Raw genomic sequence first — 22,782 nt, forward strand, 5'->3', positions numbered from 1 at the left:
GGGACATTTGCATCTATCCCATAGGCAACTCCTGTAAACAGATTTCCACGCTCAATATGAATTGTGATCCTATGGTGTACCCACTTTTATTCCCTTACGGAGACATTGGCTGGCACAAAGATTTACAACATGTTCCCGATAAAAGAACTGCCAAGCGAATAAGGCTTACTCAATGCCAATTTTGCGCGTACAGATTAGCAATGAGGAATACATTTAGTATTTTGCACTCCAGCGGCAAACAACGCACAACAGTACGTTGTAGATGCGTATGTTAAAACAGGGGGCACGCGTCTCAGTTATCTCAGTTCGAGGCGCAGATCTTGTTGATGTAATCTATCAGACACACTGCAAGCAAACGCTGAAAATAACGTTCGTGTAGGCAAAATGATCATATTACCGTCCAAATTTCCAGGAAGTCCCAAGATACATGCAACAAAATTATCAGAATGCCATGGCCATAGTACGTAAATTCGGAAAGCCTGATTTATTTACATTTGGGTCCATAAATATTTGGAGAGAGAACTTTTTTCTAATTTTGGTTCTGTACATTACCACAATGAATGTTAAATAAAACAACTCCGATGCAATTGAAGTGCAGACTTTCAGCTTTAATTCAGTGGGGTGAACAAAACGATTGCATAACAATGTGAGGCAACTAAAGCATTTTTTAACACAATCTCTTCATTTCAGGGGCTCAAAAGTAATTGGACAAATTTAAATAACTGGAAATAAAATGTTCATTTCTAATACTTGGTCGAAAACCCATTGCTGACAATGACAGCCTGAAGTCTTGAACTCATGGACATCACCAGATGCTGGGTTTCCTCCTTTTTAATGCTCTGCCAGGCCTTTACTGCAGCGGCTTTCAGTTGCTGTTTGTTTGTGGGCCTTTCTGTCCGAAGTTTAGTCTTCAACAAGTGAAATGCATGCTCAATTGGGTTAAGATCAGGTGACTGACTTGGCCATTCAAGAATTTTCCACTTCTTTGCTTTAATAAACTCCTGGGTTGCTTTGGCTGTATGTTTTGGGTCATTGTCCATCTGTATCATGAAATGCCTCCCAATCAATTTGACTGTATTTAGCTGTATTTGAGCAGACAGTATGTCTCTGAACACCTCAGAATTCATTCGGCTGCTTCTGTCCTGTGTCACATCATCAATAAACACTAGTGTCCCAGTGCCACTGGCAGCCATGCACGCCCAAGCCATCACACTGCCTCCACCGTGTTTTACAGATGATGTGGAATGCTTTGGATAATAAGCTGTTCCACGCCTTCTCCATACTTTTATCTTGCCATCATTCTGGTAGAGGTTGATCTTGGTTTCATCTGTCCAAAGAATGTTTTTCCGGAACTGTGCTGGCTTTTTTATATGTTCTTTAGCAAAGTCCAATCTAGCCTTTCTATTCTTGAGGCTTATGAGTGGCTTGCACCTTGCTGTGCACCCTCTGTATTTACTTTCATGCAGTCTTCTCTTTATGGTAGGTAGACTTGGATATCGATAGGCCTACCCCCTGGAGAGTGTTGTTCACTTGGTTGGCTGTTGTGAAGGGGTTTCTCTTCACCATGGAAATGATTCTGCGATCATCCACCACTGTTGTCTTCCGTGGACGTCCAGGTCTTTTTGCGTTGCTGAGTTCACCAGTGCTTGCTTTCTTTCTCAGGATGTACCAAACTGTAGATTTTGCCACACTTTGATGGGTTTTTTCTGTTTTCGCATCTTAAGGATGGCTTCTTTCACCTGCGTGGAGAGCTCCTTTGACCGCATGTTGTCTGTTCACAGCAAAATCTTCCACATGCAAGCACCACACCTCAAAACAACTCCAGGCCTTTTATCTGCTTAATTGATAATGACATAACGACGGACTTGCCCACATCTGCCCATGAAATAGCCTTTGAGTCAATTGTCCAATTACTTTTGAGCCCCTGAAATGAAGGGATTGTGTTAAAAAAATTGCTTTAGTTGCTTCACATTTTTATGCAATCGTTTTGTTTACCCCATTAAATTAAAGCTGAAAGTCTGCACTTCAACTGCATCTGAGTTGTTTCATTTAAAATTCATTGTGGTAATGTACAGTACCAGAATTAGAAAAAAGTTGTCTCTGTCCCAATATTTATGGACCTAAGTGTATCACTTTCACATGTAATCCTGCTTGGCCGGAAATTCTATATGCACACTGCGTCTTTCAAGAAGTATTTATTTCTTCTTGATTTCTGAATTCCTTTCTCACCGTTTTCTGTTCCTATTCTTACACCGCCGTATGCTATGGCGGGCGTCGGCTAGTATGTGTATAATACGTTCACACTGTGCAAATAAGGGAATACTTGATCATCACAGTCTTACTTAACACCAAGTCAGTTAAGTTTCAAGGATATCAGTATGTCAAGTTAGGAAGCATAAGCGATTGTGAATCAACTTCACCTGCTTTGGTGCAAATGAAAGAGACAACAGATGCACTGGAGAGGCAATAGCAAGACACCAACCACTAAAAGGGAGTAATTTTGCAGGTGGTGGCTACAGGCAGTTTCTCTCTCCTTATCCTTCCTGACCGATTTTCTTTTTGCATTTTGCTAGTGTACTTGTCGCTAATGGTTGAATAGGGTTGCACCTGCAGCTAATGCAAGTTCTAGAGGTAGTCCAGCTCCTCCAGGATGGCACATCCATACATGTCATCACATGAAGGTTTCCTGTGTCTCCCAGCCACACTTCAAGAGCATGGAGTAGACGCCAGGAGATCGTCTGTTAAATGAGGAGAGTAGACATTGCTGTAAAAGGGCATCAACCCAGCAGCAGGACCGGTATCTGCTCCTTTGTGTTATGAGAAACAGAAGGAGCACTGCCAGAGTCCTACAATATGACCTCCAGCTGGCTTCTGGAGTGAGTGTTTCTGACAAGATTGTCCGAAACAAACTACATGAGTCTGGCAGGAGGGTTCAATGTCCTTTAGTGAGACCTGTGCTCACAGCTGTTCACCATGTAGTTCAGTTAGCATCTTGGATAATTCTACAATTGGCAGCTCCGCCATTGGTGCCCCATTCTCTTCACAGATGAGAAGAGGTTCACACTGAACACATGTGACAGATCTGGTGACACCGTGGTGAACATTATGCAGCCTGCAACATAATCCAGCATGGCCAGTTTGGTAGTGGCTCAGTGATGGTCTGGGGTGGTATATCCTTGGAGGAATGCACAGACCTCCACATGCTTGGAAGTTAAGTACTGTGGTGAAATCCTCCGAGCTATTGTCAGATGTTATGCTGGTGCAGTGGGTCCTGTGTTCTTCTGGTGCAGGACAATGCCCTGCCTTGTGTAGCCAGAGTATGTTGGCAGTTTCTGGATGACTAAGGCATTGATGCCATTGCCTGGCCCACACATTCTCCAGATCTGAATCCAATTGAGAAACTCTGTGACATTATGTATTGGGTTAATCCTACAATGCCAAATAGCGCCATAGAGAGTCCCAGAGCTCACTGATGCCCTTATCCAGGTCTGGGAGGAGAACCCCCAGGACACCATCTGCCGTCTCATCATGAGCAAGCTTAAATGTTGTCGGGTGTGCATACAGGCACGTGGGGCCCATACACACTACTGAGTCACATTATGAGTTGCCATGATGAAATTCACGCAAGTCGGATCAGCCTATGATTTCTGTTTTTGTCATTGATTTTCAGTGTGATGTTGAATTCAGCACATAATGGGTTGGTGATTTTGGTTTCCATTGACTGTTTGTTACATCATTTTGTTCTCAAGGAATTACAAGGTATTATTCATAAAAATTTCCCACTTGAATATTTTGTTCATCGAGGTACATTGTGTGATTTTAAATGTTTTCCTTTAAGGGTATGTGTGGGTTGTTTTCATCTAGGTTTCATGGTTTAATTGGGTTTGTTAGGGTTTTTTGATTATTGATATTAAATACAGTGAACTTTTTATCTTCATTTGACATGCAGTCTGTGATTTGTATTAGTTGTAAAAATTTTTTGTATTCCTAGGCACGTGTGTATTGTGAAGGTGATGATATATATGATGTCATGTTGAATCAGGTAAGAAAACCGTAAAGATATAGATTATGTTGAAAACCATAAAGGTATAGATTATGTTGAAATACTAATTAAAATATTAAAGCTTTAGGTACAATTTTTCATATAGAAAGCTAAAAGCATGGTAGAAGGGAAATTGTAGTTTTTGTTTTGTGTGTCAACAATAATGCTTTTAATAATTGTTGCCATCAAAATAAATTTTATAATATAGCAACAACACAATATGCATATACTACAACATGCAAATATTTTTATCAATAGTTTCACAGTCAACTGTTATGATGGCTAATTGCTATAATAAAATCAATGTATATGAAATGTTTTTTTCTTGATGTAAACTACATACAGTGGGGCAAAAAGAGTAGTTAGTCAGCCACCAATTGTGCAAGTTCTCCCACTTAAAAAGATGAGAGAGGCCTGTAATTTTCATCATAGGTATAACCTCAACTATGAGAGACAAAATGAGAAAAAAAATCCAGAAAATCACATTGTCTGATTTTTGAAGAATTTATTTGCAAATTATGGTGGAAAAAATGTATTTGGTCAATAACAAAAGTTCATCTCAATACTTTGTTATATACCCTTTGTTGGCAATGACAGAGGTCAAACGTTTTCTGCAAGTCTTCACAAGGTTTTCACACACTGTTGCTGGTATTTTGGCCCATCCCTCCATGCAGATCTCCTCTAGAGCAGTGATGTTTTGGGGCTGTCGCTAGGCAACACGGACTTTCAACTCCCTCCAAACATTTTTCTATGGGGTTAAGATCTGGGGCCTCATGTATAACGCCGTGCGTAGAACTCACACTATAACATGGCGTAAGCACAAAAGCGGGATTGTGCGTACGCACAGAAAAATCCTTATGCAGGAATCTGTGCGCACGCATACTTTCACGTTCTTCCACTACATAAATCCCGATCAGCGTGAAAAGTAACGCACGTGCACGCGCCTTCTGTCCCGCCCCAACTCCTCCCAGAATTACGCCTCTTTGAATATGCAAATCAATATAAATAGCCTTCTGTGAAAAGACAATGGGAAAAGCACGGGGGGAAATATAAGAATTTCAGTGAATAACAAGTGGAGGCAAAGGAAAAACGTACTATTTGTTGGTTTAAACAGTGGTATAATCAACAAAAGAAAGTTGATTGACTGACAGTGTCGGAAAAACTCGAAAGATCAAATTCACAAAGTCGCACAGTGCCCGAAAGAAAAAAGAAATCACATATCAAAGTCGCTGTGAAAAGGCAAGTCGTAGCCCACCGTCTGAGTGTCATATGAAAGCTTATTAGGGTACAAACAAAAAACATAGGCACACAGTGGGGAAAAAAGCACGAAATGTCAACTTTAATCTCGAAATTTCCACTTTAATCACGTAGTTTTTTGCCATTAAAGTAGAACATCATAAACTTCATCTTAAAATCGTTTATTTTACTAGTTTCTCAAGTAGCATGTTAAATGCTTGTTCTGTGTTTCATCTTCTATGTGCTCTATGTGTGTGAATCACTACATGCTTCAGTTCTTTCTCTTTCTCCGACAGGACACAGAATGCATTACATTCGAGATATTACAGCTCTCTGAATAATTAAAATACTGAGATGTATACGTGATATCATTTTCATGATGATAGGAATGAAAGCATGTTATTAAACATGGGAACACGGTGTCGCAGTGATTGTTCATATCTCACGCAAGAGGCTTGCTGCCCCATGTGCGACCTTCGATGAAATAATTTATTACAGAAGTACTGTCTCTTTCAAACGTACTAACCTCCAATTCCTGTCCTTACTTTTCTTTCTCCAAATACCCAATCGCCACACAATCAGCTCTGTAATAGACGTGAAGCCATCTGTAAGCTTAGAACGCCGATTCTTCAAAACTTTTAAGGAACATTGAAATATCTTCGTAGTACATGTTTAATTATTCTCTCCGTCTATCCTTCCAGTGTCGCATCAGCACCAGCAATAACACAGTGCAAGGCAGGAGCTATCCGTGAACTAGCTAGCGCTGCGGCACCGTGTCCTCCTCACATGTTTAATTATTAACAATACAGATTATTTAAATGAAGTTAACGTTTTATCTGTATACTATAAGCAACATATTTTGCTGCATTTCATCTTAAAAATGATATTGTCATCATACGCGCTTTATAAAGTAGCGCAGGTTGTGCAATATTATAACTGTAGTGTAAGTTTACAGTGAGGTGATTGTACTTATAAGTACAAACAGTTCTACAAGGAGCACTTGATGGACTGATTGAGTGTGTTTATAGTTCTTGGGATGAAACTGTTTCTGAAACGCGAGGTCCGTACATGAAAGGCTTTGACACTTTTTGCCGTGGTTGAGGTAGTGTGTACTTGAAACTGTATACCGATAATTCTCTTTCCGATCATCTGCTGCTGTGATTCACACTCAGATACAGTGATATAAATACTCCGAGTGGTGCAGTGAGAGTAATATGGCAACCCTTAACGGGAGCAGCAAAAAGAAGAACAAGATGCAGTGAGCGTAACAACGCTAAAGCAGTTATGGTATTTGGAATACTATGGCTATTCCCTGGCCCATTATATTGCTACAGGTTAATTACAATCCGATGCATTACACTAATAAACAATATGCAGTTAATTTCAGTGTATTTATAAAGCCGCGTCAGGAATGTGGAGCTAAGAAAGAAAGGATGAGCACACAGGAACAGTAATTTGACCATTCTGTGGACCATTATATTGTTACAGGTTAATTACAATCAGATGCATTAAATTTATGAACGATATGCGGTTAATTTCAGTGTACTTGATAAAGCCGCCGCCGTGGATGTGGATCTAAGAAAGGGTAACCACACAGGAACAGTAGCACTGCTTTGACGTTGAGTGCCGCCAGTCTGCAAAACCGAGCGGAGAAATTGCGTACGCCAAGGTATGAGTTACCGTGGAAATGTGCGTGGCTTTATGTCAAGTTTAGGTTTTATACATCGCGATTTGAGCGTGGAAAGGTTCGTACGCAACATTTCTGTGCGTACGCACCGTTTATACATGAGGCCCCTGGATACTGGCTAGGCCACTCCAGGACCTTGAAATGCTTCTTACGAAGCCACTCCTTTGTTACCCGGGCGGTGTGTTTGGGATCATTGTCATGCTGAAAGACCCAGCCATGTTTCATCTTCAATGCCCTTGCTGATGGAAGGAGGTTTTCACTCAAAATCTGACATGGCCCCATTCATTCTTTCCTTTACACGGATCAGTCGTCCTGGTCCCTTTGCAGAAAAACAGCCCCAAAGCATGATGTTTCCACCCCGATGCTTTACAGTAGGTATGGTGTTCTTTGGATGCAACTCAGCATTCTTTCTCCTCCAAACACGACAAGTAGAGTTTTTACCAAAAAGTTCTATTTTGGTTTCATCTGACCATATGACATTCTTCCAATCCTCTTCTGGATCATCCAAATGCTCTCTAGCAAACTTTGGACGGGCCTGCACATGTACTGGCTTAAGCAGGGGGACACGTCTGGCACTGCAGGATTTGAGTCCCTGGCAGCGTAGTGTGTTACTGATGGTAGCCTTTGTTACTTTGGTCCCAGCTCTCTGCAGGTCATTCACTAGGTCCCCCCGTGTGGTTCTGGGATTTTTGCTTGCCGTTCTTGTGATCATTTTTACCCCACGGGGTGAGATCTTGCATGGAGCCTCAGATCGAGGGAGATTATCAGTGGTCTTGTATGTCTTCCATTTTCTAATAATTGCTCCCACAATTGATTTCTTCACACCAAGCTGCTTACCTATTTCAGATTCAGTCTTCCCAGACTGGTGCTGGTCTACAATTTTGTTTCTGGTGTCCTTTGACAGCTCTTTGGTCATGGCCATAGTGGAGTTTGGAATGTGACTGTTTGAGGTTGTGGACAGGTGTCTTTTATATTGATGACGAGTTCAAACAGGTGCCATTAATACAGGTAACGAGTGGAGGACAGAGGAGCCTTGTACAGAAGAAGTTACAGGTCTGTGAGAGCCAGAAATCTTGCTTGTTTGTAGGTGACCAAATACTTATTTTCCACCATAATTTGCAAATAAATTCTTTAAAATCAGACAATGTGATTTTCTGGATTTTTTCTCTCATTTTGTCTCTCATAGTTGAGGTATACCTATGATGAAAATTACAGGCCTCTCATCTTTTTAAGTGGGAGAACTTGCACAATTGGTGGCTGACTAAATACTTTTTTGCACCACTGTAAATTTAAATTCTATATACATATTGCATAAAACATTAAGTTCTCATTTTTCAGCAGAAAAAAGCTGGCTGAGATGCAGCTGCACATTCTTGGACACATTCAGTTGTAGAACAAGTTACACAAAAAATGCACCTGCATTCCACTTCTCTTAAAATCACATGTGATTTAAACTATTGAATATAGTTGGTTTGGTATGATTAGAATCAATATGAGAACAATAGTTTTAAACCAAACTTGAAAGTAAAATTATTGGAACTGTTATTGTAAGAGGGTAATAGTTAGCTGTTAAAAAAAGTATAGAGTGCCCATATTAATTTTGAAATGTATTGCTGTTTGAATCTTTCTTTTCTAAAAAGAGAAAAAAATTTTGAGAATAAAAAAGTCTTTATCTGTGTCCATATTAGACCAATGTCCAATACAACAACAACAAGTACTACCTCATACAGCTACTGCAAGATGACAGTGAACTTGTGTTCAGTGTTTGGATGAGATGGGGAAGAGGTAAGGATATTTAACACAGTCTGTGTTAGTTATATAATGATCATTGATCCGTCCTTGATTCTTGACTTTTAATTTTCCCCAGTTGGCAAGATTGGACAGTCCTCCCTAGTGACTTGTGGGGTGGACCTTCTTAAGGCCAAAAACATATTTAAAAAGAAGTAAGTGGTAAATGTCTATTGAAAGTTTAATTTACTCATCTCTGTTTGAGAAGTTTTTTCTAGTAATTTACTGAAAATGTTGCCTGTGGTATATGTATGAAGGCTTGTAGGCTTTCCTGGAGTCTAAAGTTCAAGCTTCCAAAGAATATCCAAAAGTGCGCAATAAAAAGTGAAAATGCAGATTTAAATCTAAGGTTAATAGTTGTTTCATCTTGTTGGAAAGTTTATTGAGAAATAGTGTGGCAGAATTAAAGCATACATTCAGCATTGTTTAAGTTGAAGTTATTTCTTTATAGTCATGGTATATGTTAATTTGCCACATAAAAACTCTGTTCTAAAGTGAAGCATTTTTTTGTAAATTTTAATGGTCAGTTCTTGCATGTTATAATGGGGCTCAATGGAAACTCATGTTCATAAATGACGAAAAAGAAAAGATGTTCTTTGTAAGGTTTAAAGCTTTTTTTTAAGCCAAAATGTTATTGAGCATTGATCTGCATATTGAGATTACACACACATTGCAAAACAGCATATCCATGCTGTTTTAAGAAGGAAAAAAGCAAATAGTCTTTTTTGTGCGATTGAACCATTTTAAAAGGAAACTGGCTGTGAGCCTCGCATCTTCACCAACTTCACCCTTTGTCTTACTCCGTGGTACCCTTGCTCTATATGTTTTGTAGGCAGCTAGATAATAATAATTTTAAAATTCACAATTATAATCGCATATATTCTTTAACTACAGTGATCCCTCGCTATATCGCGCTTCGCCTTTCGCGGCTTCACTTTATCGCGGATTTTATATGTAAGCATATTAAAAATATATATTGCGGATTTTTTGCTTTTTGGTTTGCCCAGTTGATTTCATACAAGGGACGCTATTGGCAGATGGCTGAGAAGCTACCCAACTTACTTTTCTCTCTCTCGCGCTGACTTTCTCTGATCCTGACGTAGGGGGTGTGAGCAGGGGGGCTGTTCGCACACCTAGACGATACGGACGCTCGTCTAAAAATGCTGAAAGATTATCTTCACGTTGCTATCTTCTGTGCAGCTGCTTCCTGAAGCGACATGCTGCACGGTGCTTCGCATACTTAAAAGCTCGAAGGGCACGTATTGATTTTTGACTGTTTGTTTTTCTCTGTCTCTCTCTCTCTCTCTCTCTCTCTCTCTCTCTCTCTCTCCCTGCTCCTGACGGAGGGGGTGTGAGCTGCCGCCTTCAACAGCTTTGTACCGGCAGTGCTTTGCATACTTAAAAGCCAAACAGCCCTATTGATTTGTTTGCTTTCCTCTGTCTTTCTGACAGTCTGTGCTCCTGACGCGCACTCCTTTGAAGAGGAAGATATGTTTGCATTCTTTTAATTGTGAGACAGAACTGTCATCCCTGTCTTGTCATGGAGCACAGTTTAAACTTTTGAAAAAGAGACAAATGTTTGTTTGCAGTGTTTGAATAACGTTCCTGTCTCTCTACAACCTCCTGTGTTTTTTTCGCAAATCTGTGACCCAAGCATGACAATATAAAAATAACCATATAAACATATGGTTTCTACTTCGCGGATTTTCTTATTTCGTGGGTGGCTCTGGAACACAACCCCCGCGATGGAGGAGGGATTGCTGTATATGGATATAATAATAATTATTCCTATACTGTCTGCTCCAGCTTGATTGCTAAAGCGGGTGTGCTTCAATGAAAGAATACTGAGCTCATGTAGCAGTGAAGCGACAAGAACTGAGCAGAAATTATAGGCGTGCCTCCAGTACTTGGAACGGGAGAAAGTCAGTATGGGGTGTTGGTGTGTACTGCCCCACTTCAAGTCCTGCATACATTCATCCATCGTTTTAACCCCTTTATCCAGGGCAGGGTTGCGGTCCAGCTGGAGACTATCCCAGAAAGCACTGGATGCGAGGCAGGATCAATCCTGGAATGGGTGACAGTCCATCGCAGTGCAAACACACAAACACTATAGAGCCACTTTAGCAAAGCCAATTCATCCAAGTGCAGATTTTTTAATTTTTAACATAGGCATAGTGGTCTGGCCTTCCTTTCGCAAAGTCAAAATTTTATGTTTTTTCTGCATGTTTTTACAGATTGATTACCATGAAGGTCAATGAATTTACATATTTAGAAACATTGTGATCAGTCCTTTTATTACAGTCATCTGCATAATTGACTTGTAATAAAAATCAGTTGTTTTTGGCCTTTTCAATCAACTTTTTTCTGAATTTTTTTTTTTTTTTATTGTGCATGTGCAAGACGCAACAAAAGTGGCTTGGCACTTTAAAAATATAAGGCTTTTACTAAAAATGCAGTGCAGTGTAAGCCGCTCATTTCAGAGTTTCTGTTATGTGTGTAAAGTACAACGAAACTCCTACATTCTCTTTTCACTATGCTGCCACTTATTGTGCATCTTGATTTGTATCCTATTTACTGTATAATAAAATGCCATTCTGTATAACAAAAGATGCCAAGGTTTGTGTGCCCAGTTTCTCAAAACAATCTGGTTTGGCCCAGTATGGATTTGGTGTGATTGGTCAGTTTGGTTTTGGTGATGTGGTGAGAGGAAGTGAGAGTGTGAGGTGTACGTGGAGTAGTAATGGTGTATGTGCCATGCAGGAAGAGTCGCCCTCAAAGACGTCCAAGTACAAAGCTAGATGGGAGGCAAGAAAGGGTCCTCGCATATAATGAAAGTATGCAAAGCAGGCTTTACGGTAATACTCTCAAGAGAGGGAGTGCTGGTGAGGAGGTGTTCACACATATAAGTATACAGAGGAAAGGCACTAAAGGTACATGTAGGTGTAGAGATATCAAATATTTTTATAAATACTCAACCTGTCGGCGACGGCTATTGTAGCTAGTGAAAAATGACTATACAAATTGTTATGGGCTTGGTGTTACTATAAAGTTGCGGGCCCATAAAGAGCATGAGAATGCATCTTTACCTTGAGAAGTTTGCACTACGAATCTGTGATCAAGTGGTTATTTCTAGCTTCATTCTATTATCGTGAGGATGCATCATAAATGTGAGGGCACGTTTTCATAAATCAAAACCTTTGCCACTTCAAATTTGTTATTTAGTTAATTTTAAGGCTTTTTCTATCATGTATGGACTTAGGGTTCTGTAAGCCCCATTATAAGATGCAAGAATGGAGTATTCTTGAATTAACACACAAGAAAATGGTTTTCTGTGGCAAATTATATGCTGATTGTGAAGAAATAACTTGCCCTTGAAAAATACCAAACTTATAATTAATATTTAAGGCTGACAACAATTGTCTGAATTGGAATAAAACACTGAAGTTTGATTCTTTTTTTATTCTTACAAAAAGATTTCTTGACAAGACCAAGAATGAGTGGGACAACAGAGAACATTTTGAAAAAGTTCCTGGTAAATACGATATTGTAAAGATGGACTACAGCACAAACAAGGTAAAAAAATCTGTTGAGTTTTACAATCTTTTCATTTTAGGAGAAAAAATACAAATACAAATAAATAAAATAAAATTAAATACAAAGAATTTAAATCACTAGTGTGTAGGCATGCCCAAAGGATCAGGCATCATGTGCTGAAATACAGTTCACTTGGATAGCCTTAAAGGTCAAGTGGGGTTGCTGCCTGTTACAGTGCTCTGTTAACACTGCTTGCTCTTGTGACAGATCCACGGATATGAAACGAGGTCTAACACAGCCACTTAAATCATAATATTTACTGCAGTTAAATAATTTGCACTTATGAACCCAGTAGTGGCACTGATAACTCTTACATTTTTTTTTTCCATTAGTAGTTTGACTGTTAAGACCAAAAAAGCAAAACGTATATAAATGCAAATTTTATACAATACATAGGGGCCAACAAAATAACTGAAACATGTGTAAAAGGAGTTTAACTTTTAAGCAACTAAACCCCAGTTACAAATAACAGTTGCAAAGGTGAGTCACATTGGGTTTATTGCCAATTATGAAATACAATATGTGTTCTGACAGTTACCACCTTGATATGTAAGTTTTCATAGCAGCAATAAGGGAAGTAAAAGTTCCAAGTAGACCAAAATTTCAGTGCCCAAAGTAAAAAATTAATTAATTTATCATAGGCTTGTGACTGAGAAATAATGACGCCATGTGCAGAACAATTGAAAAACTACATAAGCAAAGAGAAACTGTGGTCCCAGGTCAAAGTTTGCAAATAGGCTTAGACAATTCAAAGAATAGCTCATCATATACTAAACAGCAAATGGTGAACCACCACCTCTGTGATCTAGTCTCAACAAAAATTCAAGCTTCACAAAGCTAGAATATGGTGTTCCCTATTCCAGGATGAAAAATGTACTAAACTCTGTAGTAAACAAGAGTGGGTTCATTAACACCAGAATGAGTTCAAATGCTTTACATGGCCTAGTCCGGTGCGATATATAAATGTCATTAAACCTTTGTGTCAAGTAAGATTTCCATCTCTTCTATCTTCTTTAGAGGTACAGTACCCCACTTAACACAGTTCAGGAAGTGTGTGACCAAATTCCAAAAAGCACTAAAGCTGTTCTGAATGCAAAGGGTGTTCTTTGATATTAATGTATTCTTAAGTCATTCTGTGCTCCCCCTCTGTATTCAAAAGTCAGTAATTCATTTGACAGCATTGGGTGGCTGTTACGTAACTACATAAGTATGTGACTTGTGAAAAAAGACTAAATAAAAGTTTTTTTTTTTTTTTTTTTTTTTAGTTTTTCAGCTCTGATCACTTTTCATGAACCAGCCTCATCATTGCTGCTTGTTCATTACACAAGATATTTAATTATTTTAAATAGTTGAGTTTGGTATTCCCTGGTTTCAAACCATACACCCAAAAATATCTAATTTATATCTTCTTATATAATGCGCTACCGTGGCTGTTTGTTTGTCTGTCCAGGATTTTAAATCACCTGTAGCTCTCAAACTGTTTCACCTATTGACTTGAAATTTGGCACACATATACTACGTGATGTCTACTATCCGCTTTCGGAGTGATGATTTGTATTATTCGTTTTATTTTTATTTTATTTTATTGTTGAATCAACTCTCTGTACCACGCAGTAGGGCAGCTGTGCGGCGCATGCGTATGGGTGCTGTTCTCATTCCCCACCACCTTCGCTAATCCTTCTTGAAGAAGATTGAAGACTTAAGTGCCAGCTTAAGTGAAAAATTAAGGAAAACATACTAAGTAATTGCAACACAAAAACTAACTTAATCAGTTTTAACGCGAAAAGATGCCAATGAAAGAAGAGAAGCAGCGGGCCGCTAGGGTGCAGAAAGCATTAGCTGCTCAGTAAGCAGCAAGTGCATCAACCTCTGAGCAAACAAATGCTAAACAGAGACGGAGAAAGAGTATGAAAACTAAGAATGCTCAAGTCAAGTGTATGTGCCGTTACTGGTTTTACAATAATTGGAAATTTAAGCATGCACATCATCAAATGCCTAATAGAGAATGGCATATTACAATTTGCTAAAAAGTGAGGTGGAACAAAATGTCAACCATTTTATGTAGAGGATTACCAAGAAATAAACATTTTGCATGTTTGCCTTATATTCACTCTTGTTTTATTCAAATTGCTTGTTTATAATAACAAAAGTAGCAGTTTTGCCTAATGTGTTCCAGTACTAAAAGATGCTACAGAGAAATGACATATAGACAGGTCTCAAATTATGATTAATTCTACAGATAATAACCTAAAAAAAAAAAAAAAATTTTTGTTTTGATCTGAATTTCAATTAAATTTTAATCTCATTATTTCCAATTTTTTACTCTTTTAATTTAATTCATAACAGCCATCATTAACAGCGAGGAATAGTACTTCTTACCGTGGACTTTGTTACCATTTTCAATCATTTTGTGCTTTTCCTGCAGTCAGTTACCTGCAGGCAGCATGCACACTAAGGTCAGTCATAGGTAAGCAGCTTGATTGACAGCTGGCTGATTTGCTGTAAAACCCACTGCTTGAAAGTTTCTGTCCCAAGTATACCTCCCAGCTGTGCTGTCACAGAAGAATAGCTGCTTGCTTGACACTCTTGGTGATCCCTCCGCAAAGATGGCACATGTTACTTAGTGTAACACACAGCTATACAATAAGCACTATTGCAGTTAAGGATCTGTCCGTTCAGCTGAGGATAGGGAGAACCTGTTTTTATTTTTTTGATTACCTGGCATATAACTCTTAGACACTGTGTCATTATCAAAAACAATAGGATATTTGTTTAAGATTAAGGTTAACATTCAGTTGAAGAAAGGGAGAACCTGTTTTTATTTTTTGAATTCCCGGCATCCTATGTCTTCCATTCTGCCATGTTGTCTCTGACATTACGTCATTTGGAAGGGGTAGATAACACTCTTGGATATCCCTCATCAAAGACAGCATTCCCAGTTGTGGGATCAATCATCAATTAGTGGTTGGTTTTTGTGCCATTACCATGTCTTTTTCCAACTCTTAGACATTGTGTCATTATCAAAAACAATAGGATATGTTTAAGCATAAGGTTAACATACAATTCATCTGTGGTTCATTTTAGTTTAAATTAATTGTGATGTTGTAATTTAAATTACAATAATATTGCTTCACTGTTGTTTTAAGTTTATAATAATCCATACTTCTTTTTATGGACTTTTTCAGTGCCAACATATTTACTAAATCAGGTTACGTAATTATCTGTATTTCAGTATAATGCATGCACATTTTTAATTGGTACACACAAGCTTTAAGATTTTTAAATGTTGTACCTTTTAATGGTAAATGTGGTATGCTAAAGAAAACACTTCACAAAACCTAGCTTTCTTTTGTAGTATTGCAAAATTAAATGATGCAATTTGATCATTTAAGAAAATTCTTTCAGCAATATTTAATCCACAAAACTGCCAAGTTGTTTTTTTTTTTAATAATTGTGCCACATTTGATATATGATTGTAGTCTGTACTTAATTGTATGTTACAAGCAGACTTTTAAATCAAAAGCTACTTTTTCTGAAAATTTTGGAATTCACATGCCAATTTATACTGCAGAAAGAAACAAGTTTTATGAATTGCAAGCAAAAATATGAGCTAATTTTTCTTCTTCCATTGTATTTTAGCTGATGAACCACAGGCCACCTAGTTAGTGAGATTTAGAAGTGTGAAAGCAACAATAAAAATAAACAAGTTGCTTTAGAGATGGTGATTTAAAGTTAAGCTTTTTTGGAAATGTTTCAATTTCATTATTTGCACTTTTACTTTGCAATGCGATCTTTATCTTTTTTTGATACTTTCGAATTTTTCTGCTTTTATATTCTGTAACTTGCTCTGCATGTATATCGCGCCTACGTTTTTTTGTGTCTTTTGAATTCCACTGTTTTCATTATCTCTAACCTGCTCTGCATGTGTTTCGCCCCGTCATTTTTGAACCTCTTTATGACGTTTTACTTGTTTTCTACTCTTTGTCTTTTATTTCTGACCTCGCTTTGTCCTGCTATTTTTTCAAATACACCTAGGGCCTCATGCATAACGCCGTGCCTAGAACTCGCACTATAACATGACATAAGCACAAAAGCAGAAATGTGCTTACACACAAAAAAATCCAGATGCATAAATCTGTGCTAACGCCAGCTTCCATGTTCTTCCTCTACATAAATCCCGGTCAGTGTGAAAATTGCCACACGTGCACGCGCCTGCTGTCCCGCCCCAACTCCTCCCAGAAATCTGCCTCTTTGAATATGCAAATCAATATAAACAGCCCTTAAGCACAGCCTTTTGTGAAAAGGCTGTGGCAAAAGTACAAGGGAAAATAGAAGAATTTCAGCGAATACCAAGTGGAGGCAAGGAAAAACTTACTATTTGTTCGTTTAAACAGTGGTATAAACAACGGAAGGAAGTTGATTGAGTGACATAGCGTGTCGGAGAAACTTGAAAGCTCAAGTTCACAAAGTCGCACAGTGCCCGAAATAAAAAAGAAGTTATCACATATCAAAGTCGCCGTGAAAAGGTGAGTTGTAGCCACCGTCTGAGTGTCATATGAAAGCTTATTAGGGTACAGAGAAAAAAAAAGGCACATAGTGGGGAAAAAAATCACGAAATGTCAACTTTAATCTCGAAATTTCCACTTTAATCACATAGTTTATTTTGTCATTAAAGTAGACCATCATAAACTTGATCTTAAAATCGTTTAATTTACTAGTTTCTCAAGTCCTGTTGTAACTAAAGTAGCACGTTAAATGCTTTGTTTTGTATTTGATCTTCTATGTGCTCTATGTTCATGAATCACTATGTGCTTCCGGGCTTTCTCTTCCTCCGACAGAACACAGAATTTATTACATTCGTAATATTACAGCTGTCTGAATAATTAAAATAGTGAAAAGTATACGTGTGATCATTTTCATGATGATAGGAGTTAAAGCATTTTATTAAACATGGGAACACGGTGGCTCAGTGATTTTTCATGTCTCACGCAAGATGCTTGCTGCACCATGCGCGATCTTCGATGAAATACTTTACTGCAGAAGTACTGTCTCTTTCAAACGTACTAACCTCCAATTCCTTTCTTTACTTTTCTTTCTCCAAATACCCAATCGCCACACAATCAGCTCTGTAGTAGACGTTAAGCCTTCTGTAAGCTTAGAACGCTGAATTCTTCAAAACATTTAAGGAACATTGAAATATTTTTGTAATGTTTAATTATTCTATCCCATCTCTCTGTCCTTCCAGTGTCGCGCCAGCCACAGCAAGAATACAGCACGAGGCAGGGACAATCCATGAACGGAGTGCCAGATCATCGGCACCGTGTAGTTAAAGTTTTATCTGTATAATATAATAAACATATTTTGCTTCATTTCATCTTAAAAATGATATTATCATCATATGTAAATACGTGATTTATAAAGTGGCTCAGGTTGTGCAATATCATAACTGTATCACAAGTTTACAGTGAAGTAATTGTACTTATAAGTACAAACAGTTCGACATGGAGCACTTGATGGACTGATTGAGTGCATTTATAGTTCTTGGGATGAAACTTTTTGTGAACTGCGAGGTCAGTACAGGAAAGGCTCTGAAGTGTTTGTCATATGAGAGCAGTTCAATAGACAGCATGGCTCAGGCAGCGTGTGCTTGATGTCTGTATACCGATAATTCTCTTTCCGATCAGCTGCTGTACAGCTGTGATTCACACTCGGATACAATGATATAAATACTCTGAGTGGTGCAGTGAGAGTAATATGGAAAAAGATGATCCGATGTGGCAACCCCTAACGGGAGCAGCTGAAAGAAGAAGAAGGTGCAGTGAGAGTAACAACGCTAAAGCAGTTATGGTATTTGGAATAATTTGACCATTCTGTGGATCATTATATTATTACAGGTTAATTACAATCAGATGCATTAAACTAATAAACAATATGTGGTTAATTTCAGTGTATTTATAAAGCTGCGTTAGGGATGTGGATCTAAAAAAGAAAGGGTAACCATACAGGAACAGTAGCACTGCTTTGATGCTGGGTGCTGCCAGTCTGTAAAACCGAGCCGGAGAACTTCCGTACGACAGGGTATGAGCTACCGTGGAAATGTGCGTGGCTTTACGCCAAGTTTAGGTTTTATACATTGCGATTTGAACGTGGAAACTTTCTTACTCAACATTTTTGTGCATACGCACCGTTTATACATGAGGCCTCTTTGTCTGTGATGATTATTTTTCCTTTTTTCGAGTAATAATTTCCTTTTGTTTGTGCTAATGCGATCTTTACTATCTTTTTTTGATACTGTAGTGACCTCCGCATCCGGCTCGAAAAGAGAAGTAAAAAAAAAAAAAAAACAGATGGATGTAATAAAGTCTCACAAAAGTTCAAGAAAAAGAACTCCGACTCCGTAATCCCAAACACAACCTTCTAGCACCCTCTCCAACCCCTCCTCCCATCCCGGGCCCCCCCTTTCCGCATCAATCAGTACCCCGCTGTCAGTCTTCTGTACAGTACTCTCATATGACTTGGGCGCCGCTGAGAGTGGCAGCCTTTTCAGCAGCTCTGTTTTTTTTTTCTTTTTTTTCTTCTTATTCAATGTGAATTTCCCCTTGGGATTAATAAAGTATCTATCTGCCTATCTACCTACTCTGCCCTCCCTCAATCGGACCTAACAGTCACTCAAAAAAAAAAAAAGGCTTCAACCTTTTCATCCTGGCTGGGACGCTACAATACTTTTGAATTTTACTGCTTTCATATTCTTTACCTTTTACTGCATGTGTATCGCACCATTGTTTATTTTGAGCCTTTCGAATTCCACTGCTTTCATAATCTGTTATCTGCATTTTTTTTCTCTCCAACGCTTTTGTGTCTCTTCTCTCCACGCTGCTCTTTCTTCTTCACTTAGTTGTTGACGTTTCATCTAGAATGTATTGTCCTTGTACGCTTTATATGAGCTGAGAGCACAGGATCTGTGTCTGCTACATGCCTTTACACGACTGAGTGTTTTGCTGCCCATGATCTTATTTGATATTGGTTGTAAGTAGGGTGTGTCTTGCAAGAATCTCATGTTCCACGTCCCCACGAGACGGTCCTGAGACAATCTCTTGGCACCAGGTTTCATGTTTACGGTCCCCATGAAATGCTCCATGGCCAACCTCTTTTGTCTTGCGGGTCTTTTAAGTGTCTTCTGAGAAGATCATGTCTTGTCTCCCTGGTTTTCCTTTCCAAATTTTTTTTTTTATAATAGAGAGAGAGGTTTGTAACGACACCAGAACTTCAAAGTTCAATTTCAATTCTTTAAAAAACATATTTAAATCAATTGCAGTTCTGTATAAATTCAAATCTTAACATTGATAGATAATAGAAATTTTACTCATTAAATGCAAGTACTTTAAGTACTTCAGTCCTTTGTAAAAGTGCTGTAGAGTACAATTCTGTAAGCAATTAAAAGTAAAGAACTTTAAATCTAGTAAAGTTTCTTTTTAATACATGGAAACAGATACTCTTGCTGAGGTAGTACAATGAAATGTAACAAATGTCATTAAATGTTAATTCAATAGTGTTGTAAGCAGTATACATGCGATTATTAAAACCAACATTAAAAAATATTCCAATGAAAAGGTTATTAATGTGGCGGCACGGTGGCGCAGTGGGTAGCGCTGCTGCCTCGCAGTTGGGAGACCTGGGGACCTGGGTTCGCTTCCCGGGTCCTCCCTGCGTGGAGTTTGCATGTTCTCCCCGTGTCTGCGTGGGTTTCCTCCGGGCGCTCCGGTTTCCTCCCACAGTCCAAAGACATGCTGGTTAGGTGGATTGGCGATTCTAAATTGGCCCTAGTGTGTGCTTGGTGTGTGGGTGTGTTTGCGTGTGTCCTGTGGTGGTGGGTTGGCACCCTGCCTGGGATTGGTTCCTGCCTTGTGCCCTGTGTTGGCTGGGATTGGCTCCAGCAGACCCCTGTGTTCGGATTCAGCGGGTTTGGAAAATGGATGGATGGAGGTTATTAATGTGGTCTTTTGTTCAGAAAGCAACACAGAAACCAACCACTAACACACTTAAATTACGCACATTGCATTTTTGTGAAAATAAACTCCAATTGTAGAAGTTTGTCATTTTAATGTGCTCCTCTGTGAGGCCTCTGTGTGCTTTTTGTTAAGCTGCAGATGTGCCCTAATGTACTAAATATGCAAATTGAAGCACAGCTGGAAGTAAATCAGAACACAGGGGCCTAGCACCACTGTTTATGCAGTTGAGCACTGAAAAGTAACAGTATCTTACATTATATGGTAAATACAGTGCCCTCCATAACATTTGGGACAAAGACACATTTTTCCTTAATTGTTTACCCCTTTACTCCACAGTTTAAAAAGTGTTGTCATTTCTATTTACTGTGACTGAAATTATACAAATACAGTGGAACCTCGGTTCACGAACGTCTTGGTACACGTACAACTCGGTTTACGACCAAAAAGTTCGCCAAACTTTTGCCTCGGTTCACAACCACACACTCGGTATACGAACAAGCCAGTTTCCCTTTCAGTTTGTGCGCGCTGATGATTTCCACAAGTATTGCATTGTTCTCGGTCAGACGTGCGTGCTTGCACGTGTGTGCGTGCTTTCGCTGTGAACTCTTTGTGCTCTATTTCATTTCCCTTCCGGTTGGTACACGCCGATTACTGTATTTAAGCATGTGTTCAGCCTCTCCCTGTTCATTGTTCTCAGTCAGACGTGCGTGCTTTACCTGTAAATTCTTTGTGCTCTACAGTATTTCGTGTGCTTTTGCAGTTAACCATGGCTTCTAAGCAAGTGAAGAGTGGTGAGAAGAAAGTTTTTCAGAAAATTGAAATCGAAGTAAAGAAAGAAATTATTCAAAAGTATGAGCGTGGCGTTTGTGTTACTAATCTTGCCGCCGAGTACAAGAAGTCAAAACCTACGATTTTGACTATTCTAAAGCAGAAAGAATCTATTAAAGCAACAGATGTTGCAAAAGGAGTTACAGCGTTAACCAGGCAGAGGCCTCAAGTGCTGGAAGAGGTGGAAAAAACTGTTTACCAGTTTACTCATTTACCAATTTGAGAACCCTTGTTCTTTCAAGCAGCACAATGTAAACAAAGCCAGACTGCCAGTGATGTGGAGGGCAAACACAAAGGGTTGGGTCACAAGGACTTTGTTTTTGGAATCGCTGCACGAGGCTTTCGCTCCCACCAACTGAATTGCTAAAAACACCAGAAACCCAAGAAATCACAAGAGAGAAAACATCTGAAGGAAAACATCCCTCCATCGCGGAGCCAAACTCTCCCTCAAAACTAAGTGTTTATACAGCGATCGGTAGCGTGAACTCCTGTAAATGTTACTTTCTTGGTTGGTTTTTAAATAAAGTTCGGATTTGTTCAAATGTTCCTTTTTTTTCACCCCTGTGCTTAAAAGTCATTAAAAAAAAGTGTTTATACAGTGATCGGTTGCAAGGCTATAGCGCAAACTGCTGCAATGTTACACACACACACACACACACACACACACACACACAGAGAGAGAGAGAGAGGGCACGTGCAGCTGAGAGCGAGCGAGCCTGCTTGTGCAGCTGAGCAGGGAGCCTGGGTGTTTGTGTCAGTGTTATTCAATGTTTTTACATTAGCTTACTATTACACTGTGCATTCTGTGGTGTAATTAACTATATTTGTGCTTAAAAATCTTTAAAAAAAAATATATTTACATACAGTTCGTATGGTCTGGAATGGATTAATTGTATTTACATACAATCCTATAGGGGAAATTGCTTCGGTTCACGACCAAATCGGTTTGCGACCAGAGGTTTGGAACGAATTATGGTCATGAACCGAGGTTCCACTGTACCCTTAAAGTAATGTCTGTATTGTGCACTTTTTAATCAAGTCTGAATTGTTTGATTTGCAGTTTTATACTCTTGAGCAGGTGGTCAGTCTAGGAAAAATGTGATCCTATCCCAAACATTATACAGGTCACTATATGATGAAATATATAATTTTAGAATCACACACAAGAACAGAAAGTAACGAGCTATAGCAGCAGATTTAATGGCAAGGTTTTAAAAGTCGAGGGTTTGATTGAGTCCCTACAGCGCTATAAAAAGTATTGGCTTTGAATGAACAGCACAGAATAAAATTGACCTGCAGGTAAAAGTAATCGAAAACCCCAGTCTTGATGTGTCAAGTCTTTTTAACTGGCTATTAAAAAAAAAAAAAAAAAAAAAGGCAAAAAACATTTTAACCTGTAGAAAAATAATACATGCCACATTCCTACTTCCAATGAAATAATTTACAGGTTTATTCTTATTAATGTTTCCATAATTTGGAAACAAGATTCCTTTCAAAATGTTTTGTGTTGAGTTTCTTGCAAATCTTGAATATATGCTTGCATGTATGTGGTTTTCTGTTCGCATTTTTTTCTGTTCGCATTTGCCACAAAGGTGAAG

The 22,782-nt window shown here is 38.8% G+C and overlaps 1 protein-coding gene across 1 annotated transcript in view; it reads left to right on the plus strand.

Moving 5' to 3' along the window:
• parp2 (poly (ADP-ribose) polymerase 2) overlaps positions 1 to 22,782 on the plus strand; it is a 74,721-nt gene that overhangs the window by 12,541 nt on the left and 39,398 nt on the right. The window contains exons 7-10 of the mRNA XM_051922298.1: positions 3,992 to 4,042; positions 8,654 to 8,750; positions 8,833 to 8,908; positions 12,227 to 12,326. Coding sequence (XP_051778258.1) covers positions 3,992 to 4,042; positions 8,654 to 8,750; positions 8,833 to 8,908; positions 12,227 to 12,326 — 324 coding nt within the window. The remainder of the gene's footprint in view (positions 1 to 3,991; positions 4,043 to 8,653; positions 8,751 to 8,832; positions 8,909 to 12,226; positions 12,327 to 22,782) is intronic.

This window comes from Erpetoichthys calabaricus, chromosome 2 (genome assembly GCF_900747795.2).
Source record: "Erpetoichthys calabaricus chromosome 2, fErpCal1.3, whole genome shotgun sequence".
NCBI classification, from domain to species: Eukaryota; Metazoa; Chordata; class Cladistia; order Polypteriformes; family Polypteridae; genus Erpetoichthys; species Erpetoichthys calabaricus.